Source organism: Carassius auratus, chromosome 48, assembly GCF_003368295.1.
Source record: "Carassius auratus strain Wakin chromosome 48, ASM336829v1, whole genome shotgun sequence".
Classification (NCBI taxonomy): Eukaryota; Metazoa; Chordata; class Actinopteri; order Cypriniformes; family Cyprinidae; genus Carassius; species Carassius auratus.
The window spans coordinates 915,208-925,836 of record NC_039290.1 but is presented as its reverse complement, the minus strand read 5'-3'; the positions used below and the strand labels follow the sequence as shown (position 1 = coordinate 925,836).

Below are 10,629 nucleotides of genomic sequence, written 5' to 3'. Positions count from 1 at the left end.
CTTCTGCTCTTGGTGAGTGCCTAAGTGAATTAAAAGATTGGTTTTCAAGTAATTTTCTACAATTGAACAGCAGTAAAACAGAAATTCTTCTTGTTGGTTCAAAAAATACAATAAGTAAGTCAAATATTTCTTCTCTGGAAATAAATAACTGTTCTGTTCCTCTATCGAATCAGGTCAAAAGTTTAGGTGTCATTTTTGACACAACTTTGTCTTTTGAATCTCACATAAATAGTGTTACCCGTTCTGCATTTTTCCATATTCGCAATATAAGTCGTCTGCGCCCTGTCCTTTCACTCAGGAGTACTGCTACGCTTGTGCATGCTCTTGTAACATCAAGAATCGACTATTGTAATGCTTTGTTTTATGGGCTTCCTTCCAAATCTCTTCATAAATTACAGTTAGTACAGAATGCTGCAGCTCGAGTCATTACCAAAACTTCCACTTTTGAACACATTTCTCCTGTTTTACAGAAGCTGCATTGGCTCCCGGTTAAATTTCGTGTGAATTTTAAAATTTTACTTTTAACTTACAAAGCACTTAACAATTTGGCTCCTTCATATCTCCATGATCTTCTTCATATACACACTCCTTCCCGCACTCTAAGATCTGCTTCTGCACTTACACTTGTTCAGCCACGCACTCGGACAACTTCTCTGGGGTCACGAGCTTTTGGCTTTGCTGCTCCCCATTTATGGAACTCTCTTCCTGTAGAAGTTCGCAACAGTTCTAGTCTCTCAGTTTTTAAATCTCGTCTTAAAACATATCTGTTTAGGCAGGCTTTTATGTGATTTAATGTTTGTTGTTGTACTGGTTTGATTGAGTAATGTCTTTTTTTTAATGAATTGTGTAAGGTGTCCTTGAGTGCCATGAAAGGCGCCTTTAAATAAAATGTATTATTATTATTATTATTATTTGAGAAAAGGAACCGCTCAAAAGAAAACGTCAGTCAAATTAAATCTACATGCAAAGACCTATTTACCTAATCAAGAGCAACAAAGACAGAATGTGTGGATGGGAACTGAATCTTCTTCCGAGCAACCGGTTGTTTGACCAAAGGAAAGAGCCGATGGACCATCTGCTAGAGCTCAGGATAAGACTCCTCTAACACAACAACCTGTATGTAATGATGATAATCAAGGTGATCTATATCACATAATTCAAAGGCAAAGTGGCATCACAGCTCTTCTCACTCAACAAAATCTCTCTTCTACTTTACCACCAAGAGACATTCCTGTTTATGATGGTGATCCATTGCAATATGGAGTTTTCATCAGGGCATTTGAGAGAGGAGTGGAAAGAAAGACAGATGACTAGAGTGACTGTCTGCATATTCTAGAGCAATACACCAGAGGGTATCCAAAAGATTTAGTCCACAGCTGTCAACATTTGCCTTCAGCTGAGGGCTATAAAAGAGCAAAAGATCTGCTTAAAGAACATTTTGGTAATGAACATAAGATTGCCACAGCATACATGGACAAAGCATTTGCCTGGCCAGCGATCAAGCCAGAGGATGTGAAAGCATTGCAAGCTTTTTCATTATTCATGAGAGGTTGTTGCAATGCAATGGAACAGATCACCTATATGGAGGAGTTGAATGTTGCTTCCAGTATGAAGACCATTCTTCTGAAACTGCCTTACAAGTGCTTTTGGCCACTGTTGTGTTTTTACTGGGGTTAGTGCCACAATATATAACACCCTGCTTACTGTGTCAGCACATGTGTAATCACCGGTGCATTTTATTCATTTTTCCAATATTCCAGCCAAAAATAAAAAATAAATTACTATATTTCTGCAATGATAGCATCGATTTGTTGAGTGGAAGAGGTTATTAAATTTCTTACCTTGTGAGTAAAAAAAAATAAAAAATCTCTCTTAAATAATATAGGAGCTGAGACCTAAGTTTAGGAATAAAAGTAAAATGATGTAATCATTAGAATTTTGACACACTTATTTTACTCTGAGAGGCTTTATTCATACGTCCACAGGGGCTGTATTCATGAAACCTCGTAAGGCTAAAAGTAGCTCTTAACTTGCGGATTTAGGAGAACTGGCACTGGGTCCTACATTTTCACTCTAAAGGGTTTTCACAGAGAAGTGAAGTGGAAGTGAAGGAAGTGGTTTTTTACTGTCTAATGGGTTTAACAGCATTTGTATCAGCATTCTCAGGAAGTGACCTTTACTGTTGTCAGTGAGTCATCCTCCTGAGGAGGACAGAACAACAATACCGTTTCACAGGACTGCTTCATTATTGACACGCTCCCGGTAAGAAACAACCAATCAGAGCTGCGGTCCGTAACTTTGTTTGTGTTCAAAATGTAGAAAAATGTATATAATAAGCAAGTACACCATGAATCCATTTTGTTTTTGGCTTGTCCTGAATCACTAGAGTGCACCTATAATAAGTGTTTATATTCCGACTATTTTAGATTGCTTCGGGGATACCGCGGCGGAGTAACCCAGTACCTTTGTGATTCTTCATAGACATAAACAGAGAGAAGTAGTTCCGGCTACGATGTTCTTCCGCAAGACGCAAGCAGTTCTGTTTATTAACCGCAAGAGCGTCAAAAGTTACCTACCGCAGCTTTAAGTGAACAGAAGAAACATGGATCAGTGTATTAGATATATTGTCTAGTGGGTTAAAGAATATGTTGTTAATAAGTTTTTCAAGAAGCCAAAAGCCTGATAGCTTGTGCTTGGAGGGATGCAAAGTCCATACATACATATATATATATATATAATGAAAGCAAGCATTCTTTAACTTTTGATTAGCATTATACATTTTAAATTTTCCACTAGCATGGCAAATTTTACATGAATAAAAAAAAGTTTGAGTCTTTAAGTGATTTTACATGTTCCCATTTTATACACACTAAAAAACACACGTTTATATATATATATATATATATATATATATATATATATATATATATATATATTTACTTACAAATAAGCTTTTGATTACTTAGAATGTTTTATTAGAAGATTTTCACAGAGTGATCTCTTCAAATCCTCCTGTGAGTGGCTCATCTGTGCAATACATTTCAATATTACCACTCTTGAAAATGGCCTATTTTTTTTTTTTTTTTTTCCAGGTAATTTTCTCGTTAATAGTTCATGTGTTAAAGTTGAATAATATTTACAGTTGTACAATATACAGTTGTTGGTAAGAAGTAGTTGTAACATCCGGTCTGCGTGTGTTCTGGTGATGTCAGAGGGCTCTCTTCTCATGTTTAATGAATAGAAACCACTTAATAAGAACATGATTATTACAATAAACATTACCTGATTACAACTTCATAGTAAAATCCTAATACCGAACATGTTGTTGCATTATGATTATATAATGATTTTCCCCCTCACATTAATTATCGATTATTAATTTGTGTAATGGTTGTGCTGTTGTCTGTCTCTAAACTATTATAAAACCATGTGTTTTTATATTTGTCTGCTGTAACCTGAGGATAGATAATAATAATGTTCTTCAGTATTCAGTGAAGGTAATGAGATGTTACTGTTAAGGTGTTCTGTGAAGAAAGAAATACCAACATAAAAATGCATTAACTTTTCTTTCTAATTTTGTAGGCACTGTTCTTCACACTTAATACAAGCTGTGTCATGTATCTTTCATCTAAACTTTACAAACTTTTAAATGAATTTTTATTATTTAACATTTATGATCCTATGTCAGAGTGAAATAAATTTGATTTTATTATTATTTTTTTACATTATTTAACCAATCAGAAAACACTAAATGACCACTCAAAGTTGTGAGAAAGATGTGGCACACAAATATAACTTTATAATATAGAGATAGACTTTGACAACAAATCAACATTGAACCGATACTAAAAAACGAAAAACATTCATACAAATATGTGTACACAAAGAAATACAGAAATCTTACTTTTCACTTTTATATTTATTCATTTAGCAGATGCTTTTATCCCAAAGGGACTTACAAATGAGTACAATATAAGCAATCAAAAACAAAAAAGATCAATGATCTATATTAGTGCTATAACAAGTCTCAGTTAGCTTAACACAGTACACGTAGCAAGGGCTTTTAACTGAACACATTTGATAATTTTTATATGCCATCTGATTTATATTGCACGCAAAACTGGAAAGCACTTGTAAATCTAAAGCTACAGTCTGCATCTGACCAGAAACTAAATCATACCCTGATAATATTATGGGATCTTCTGATGAAGAATAAATAAGTGCATCTAATAGACTGAGCTGTGTTAGATGTTGTTCAGGTGGGATATTGAGCGGGGAAAAGCTGTTTGTGTTTGTGTTCTTGTTTTGGGGCTCAGAGCGATTCTACCAGCACTTTTCCTCATTATCTCTCAGTCCAGCTCTGAGTATTTGTGCATCTGACTGGAGTCGTATCTTAATGATTGTCTTTTATTTTCTGGAATATCTGCGTTGGTTTCTGTGTCAGTGATGTTGAGTTGTCGAGAGTAAACTGCTTCTAGATGTGTGTGTGTGTGTGTGTGTGTGACCACGCTTGTGTCTGGTGTTCACAGTTTTACTAAATACGACTGGACTCCAATCAGACAAACGCACAAGAATCAGATTTAGACCGAGAGTTTGATTAATGCTGAAGGGTCTGGATGATGTTTAGTATGTAACGGACAGTAACAGGCTTTGGTAAATAAAAGCATTTATCTTAGTTTAGAAACCGCTGATGATCGGTCGACTCTGTCTCTCCAGTCATGTGTCGTGTAGAAATTATTGCAATATTTATAAAAGTTCAAGCAAGGGTTGTCAGGTCCATGATTTTCCCTTCACCTAACATTATTTGTAACACACCTCCCATTCGAGTGAGAACATCGTGAGACATCGCTTGTGTTCGAGACACTCAGAATCAAGGCACGAGATGATCTTCAGTCTCTTCTCTACAAGTCTTGAAGGAGACCGCTACACAACCAGTGCAATTTTTTTCCCATGTATTTTTTTGCAGATGCTGCGCTGTAAAGAAAACAACAGAAAGCTGACTTTAGTGAGGCCCAACATGACAAATATTCTTTATGAAAAAGTGATGTGATAAAGCCCCAAGGAAACTCAGGAGCTTCATACCTGGAGACATCGGAGGTTTCTCTGGTTTCTCCAGTATAAGGTAGTGCCACATGATCCTGACAGTCAACACATAAAACAATTACAAGATGCAAATCAAATAAGATAAAAAAGTAATAAAGAAACATATTAGTGTATACATTTCAGGTGTATACATTCAAAACACACTTTTAACGTTATCTTAAAGAAAGCAAATAATTTACCAATTATATTTTTTTAGATGTACCACATTCTTAAACCAGTATAAAAACAAAATCATTCTGCTCTTGGTTTGAGTTTGACAGTTAACTTGGATTAGCCATCATTCACTTGATTTACGCTATAATTTCTCCTAGCCACAGTAATTCTTTAGAATTAGAAAAATATACTTTGTCTCTCGGGGAATCATTCTTAGATATAAAATATACAAGTACTAGTACTAAGCCAATAGACCCAGCAATCATCCAATCGCAAATGGCTGATAGAAATCACGACGTTGCACCGGCATTATTCCCCATCGTTCTCGGTCATCTCTCATTGCACAGTGCCACGTCTTTAAAATTCGAAAACATTGTTTTCTATGAGTGTACACACACCGGCAGGTGTACGGCTGCCTTTTACACGGTGTCTAAACTGGATGCGGAAGTTGTGGTCTGGCACAGAGCCGCATGAGCTAAAGTCTGTCTAATTGTGTGTCAGCTCTTCATAAACAGAACACGGCAGCAGTTGTCTGTCTGCGATTTGTGGCGTCATGCCTCGCCACATCCGGTGTTAACCGGATGTAGACTGTAATGTTTTCTCTTGGTTCATTTCTCTTGGTTCATGTCAAATTCATTTTGATAAATAAGTCTCACCTGACTATAAGTCGCAGGAACAGCCAAACTATGAAAAAAAAGTGCTACTTATAGTCCGGAAAATATGGTATTATAGATCAGTGGTTCTATAGTATTTTGTCACGCCGCACCGCTCGCATCCAGTGTAGACATGGTGTTAGGAATTGTTATTTGTTTTCCCTTTATAAGGATTCACGCTTCAGGCACACCTCCCCCAATCCCCCCGCCGGTGTCATCGTCCATCACGATGTTTCAATGTAGACATCGTATGATGCCAAATTTTAAGACATCGCCCAACCCTAATTAGTAGCAACTTTTAGCTTCATCATTTTTGGTGAATGCAGTCCCAGATCATTTCCATCCGTAAGAGATTAAACATAAGCAATACTTGCCCTCCTGCGTTTCTTAAACAAGAGGAAACCGATCACAGTCAACACTGGAAGAATCAGTAAAGCACACAGCCACAGCCACAGGTGTCCAGAGGAGTCAGGAGGTTTTGGGGAGGAGGTCTGTGGTGTCTCTTTGGTGGAGGACAATACTGGTTCTGTCACACACAACAAATGGTGCACACTTACATTATTATCATCATGAAGACAAACTAACCAGAAACAGCGATCCTGACAGACCTAACTGACCAATCCACTGCTATCATCTGCCAAATCAAAGATAATCACAAGCTTTTACTCTTTTTGAATCAATGTCAGTGAAGGATCTGCAGGTTTACTCAGGTTTTTACACCAATCATCTAAAGAGTTGTGAAAGAAACCGTTTCTTCTCTTGAGGAGTTCATTCTGTGAATCAAACAATGCGTCACATCTGATACCTTACATGAACATCTACATTATTCTTCTCATAATCCTGATACAGGTAAACAGATACTGTAGATCTTGACATACCTTTGACAACAAGTGTAGCTTGTATCTCAGACACATTGTTTCCGTTGAACACTTGTGCTTCATAGAGACCTGAGTTACTGGAGCTGACGTCCAGAAGAATCAAGGACGCGGTTCCTTCTTCAATTCTCAGTAAGACTCCAGGTGTTTCCACGACACGACAGTATCCACAATCAGCACAGCGACAGTACTGAGCAACCAACTTTTTCTGACCATCTCTTTCAAAAGTTATCCTCACTCGATCGGCTCTCTCCAGTTCAGCAGTTTTAAAGGGTATAGTGACATTTTCTCCATCAGTTGCCTCCAACTTCAGCTCAGTATCACACACAGCGACTGTTTGGGACAGAAAGAAAACATTATGGTTTAGATTTGAACAGTGTTTCTCAAGTTTTGATCTTATGTATTTCAACAGTCTCATCAGTAACACAGAGGTAATATATTTGCTGTTTGAGTCTGTGATAGTGAAGACTGAAGGAGTGGATGCCGAGTTGCCATATCCTTCATACTGATATTAATTATATTATTACATGATTTCTTATTTGACTATTAATCAAGTTATTGCAAGAGTGAAATGTTTAACCTTATGTGCGCTTATGAGATATTAAAGAATCCTGTTCTACCCTGTATTTCTTTTCCTCAAGATTAATGTCCACATATGATGTGGTGTATCCAACCGTAATAAGGCACTCGCCAGTGCTAGAAAGCCTTGAATTTGAGATAAGTTCTCTGTGTATGTGTGTTAGTATCTGTCTGTACAGGGAGAAGCTCGGACAGTCCCAGGACAAACGTTCAACTGCCAGTGTCCAGCGTATCAGATATACGTCTTTGGAGAGTTTATCTAGGTTTTGGAACTCCATCGAGAGTATTGAAGCTGACTTCTGCTGATGAAATTGCAAACTATTTTCTTCAAGTAAAATTATTATTATTAATTAAACTCATCTCTGACTCCTGGTTCATTGTGACATATCTGGTCCTTGGGTTGTAACTGTAAATTCCCCTTCAATAGCGACTGCTTCTGCTTCTACACAGCAGGGCTCTATCAACTTCCTGCACTGGTTGCACTATAGTGTGTGCCTAACTTTGGACCACATCGCATTTAACACTCCATTTTTACAAGTTCATTTATTTATTTATTTAAATCACTGTCCATACAGGCAATATTGACTTGTAGCCTAACTGATTAACTAACAATCTGGTCAACAAAGTTCTTTATTTGAAGCACAATTCTACAGAAAAGGTTACTTACTGAAAAGGCGTTAAAGTGTTTCACTGAGCTGAAAATTAATCTTAAAACATCTCAAGATAAATGAAATAAAAAGAAAACTGAATTAAACTTCAAACTGAACATCTCATGGCTCAGTGTCTTATGGACTATCATCTATTGCAGTCACAAAACTTCCCTTTGAGAACGGGTGAAAGGATCTCAGCAAATCATCTATTTCCCCCGAGAGAGAGGTAGCTAAGAGAAAAGAGAATTAGAGAGAGAGAGAACAGGGAGGAAGAAAATAGGGAAGGAGGGTAACTCTAGACAGGTTTCGATCACCCTGATTTTATTCACATTTTGAAACATCGCATCAGACTCGAGAGATGAAGACGCTGGATTTAGAATAAAAACGCCCTTAAATTCACAAAAAAAAAGTTTTTACACTAGTTTGAGGTGTTTTTTTTTTCTCAAACTTTTTTGACTTTTTTTTTTCATTCCAAATTCTATCAAAGTATTTCTGAACGACTGGGTTCCCAAACAGCAGCATCCAGCTCCGAAAGCAATAACTGTATTCATTATGACTCGTCTGCTCATTCTGAAGTGCAAGTAATTTATAATATAGGAAAATTATTATATTCGATATCTTCTCCTACTTCATTAGTCATTGCATAGTGACAGTTTATCAGGAAGTGATGATTTTGTTCTCTTTGACTCGGTGGATTGAAAGGTGTTTGTTCGCAAATATTTTGTGTGATTTTCCAATTTTGCGCACAAGTTAAATTCGCAGCTTTGGATGGAAACCCGGCTGACAGACAAACTGACAAACTCTCTGACAGAGAGCAAGCAATATACTAACACACATCAAACACAGTCTGTTAATGACAAACATGCAGGAATCAAATGTAATGTACTCCATTAAAAAAAAGCACCAAAACTTTTCTGTGCACATATTTCAACTGTTCTGAAGCTGTTCAATGTGAGGTAAAGATTAATACTGAAGTCATTAAATTCAAGTTTACATAAACGCACAGATTTCACACACTAAATAACAATATCTCTTCCCTTTGAAGAGAAAACTGAAGATGAAATCGAGCAGAGCAGCTTGTGTGTAATAACTGTTCTATGTGGGCTCAGCAGCGCAGCCTGAACACTGTGACACACACACACACACGCAAAATAGCGATACATTACCGGTCCCAATACGCAAATCCAAATCCAAAAACAAACCCATCCTTCTATTAAGCTCAACTCAACCCACCTGAGAAGACCAAGACGAAGAGGAAAACGACTCTCATCTTCAGGAGCTACAGCACTGCGATATCTCCAAGATTAGTTTAAAACAAAATCCACTACTTTATCAACGTCGAGTCTCAGGAACAGAAGATCACTCGAAGAAGACGCAGAAAAAGTGAAAATTCTTATCCTATCGCTAACTAATTTGGACACGGACTACTTGAAAGTGACGGCGGAGATGATCGGCGCTCGTATGAGGTCCATCCCAATATTATAATCCACACACGTGCACGCGCAGTTGGTTTTTGTGCCTCCCATCCCATGACCTCCTATGCCGCACCTCCTATGACAATTCGCGCTGCTGAATCGCTCATGCGTTAACACAGTTCTTGAAAGGAAACTAATATGCAAACAAGCAAAGACAACCAAAAAGCGATCTGATCTATTCCGCTTAGTCTACAAATTCACGGGCAAGTTTATACAGTATTTTCGACACTGGTAAAACAATTGCGCTTATCAGCCTCATGGTGGAACCGGTGTGTTTTAGATCTACGTTCCCAGATCGTTACCCCTCTGTAATCCTGTTCGAGGATAAGAAAAGGCAGAGCCCGCAGCAGTGCAGAGCTGAAGATGAAGAGAAACTTCACTTTATGCGAATTTGAGCTCACCGATCTGCTTTTGTACTGAAGAGTTGGATGTTAGTTAGGAATATGAGACCTTTTCTATTATCAGACAGTCCTGTGTGTGTTATGGGGACTGTTTCATGGCTAACCAAACTGATACTCAAAAGAAGAAAATAATATTTAGCCTACTTCATTTAGACTGCCGATGTTAGCTCTATGCCATATTGTATACTACTATTTCTTAATCATGCGATTACCAATGTACAGTCTTTATCTACGTCATATTTGTGCTAATCTAACTGCTATTATAGATGTAAATATGTATTGCGTATACTAAAGTAGCCACAGATTCAACGCTCTCATATGGTAAAATTATTTCCTTACTTTTTTGTTGTTTGCTGTTGTAGTGAAGTCTACCATCATAAACAGGCAAAAATGGCTATGCGTGGGTTGTTAGACTGAAAGCAGATTAAATTCGACTTCAAAATACCGCGAGAGTTCTAGAGGGCAGACGACCCTGTAATGCTTTCGATTCGCTCTCGCGATACTTCGATGTCCTTCATCGACCTTCAAGTCGAGCATTTCTTATGTGTTGTTTTCAGCGGTTTTGTTGTTCCGCGTTAAAACATTTGATCTTGCGTTTGGTTTTCTGTTTTTAATGTTCGGGGTATACAGTAGACGAACAGCCTTAACCAGTTTAATTCCACAATAGTGACCTTAAAGATGGTTTTCATTTATAAAGCTCTAAAAATGTTACTGACTCGTGTTTTATATGGAACAATAAA

At 37.4% G+C, this 10,629-nt stretch overlaps 1 protein-coding gene across 2 annotated transcripts; it reads right to left on the bottom strand.

Annotated features, from left to right (window-relative positions):
- Nucleotides 1-4,732: 4,732 nt before the first annotated feature.
- Nucleotides 4,733-9,500, bottom strand: LOC113065431 (uncharacterized). 2 transcript variants are annotated; one of them, XM_026236664.1, is made up of 5 exons: nucleotides 9,247-9,500; nucleotides 6,788-7,117; nucleotides 6,284-6,435; nucleotides 5,083-5,138; nucleotides 4,733-4,969 (listed from the first exon to the last, which is right to left on the bottom strand). In XM_026236664.1, exons 1-5 carry the CDS (start codon nucleotides 9,281-9,283, stop codon nucleotides 4,924-4,926), a joined length of 621 nt encoding a protein of 206 aa, XP_026092449.1. In that variant the 5' UTR covers nucleotides 9,284-9,500; the 3' UTR covers nucleotides 4,733-4,923. The 2 variants fall into 2 exon arrangements, with proteins under 2 accessions (XP_026092449.1, XP_026092447.1); XM_026236662.1 differs by having other exon boundaries at nucleotides 4,733-4,974; nucleotides 9,247-9,497.
- Between the last annotated feature and the right edge of the window lie 1,129 nt (nucleotides 9,501-10,629).

Bases quoted from the DNA above. Each gene is read 5' to 3' on its own strand.
- LOC113065431 (XM_026236662.1), bottom strand. From the start codon at position 9,283: ATGAGAGTCGTTTTCCTCTTCGTCTTGGTCTTCTCAG. The intron at 7,118-9,246 runs GTGGGTTGAGTT...TGTCCCAAACAG, and splicing joins CTTCGTCTTGGTCTTCTCAG to TCGCTGTGTGTGATACTGAG. The intron at 4,975-5,082 runs GTATGAAGCTCC...TTTTCTTTACAG, and splicing joins GAAACCTCCGATGTCTCCAG to CGCAGCATCTGCAAAAAAAT.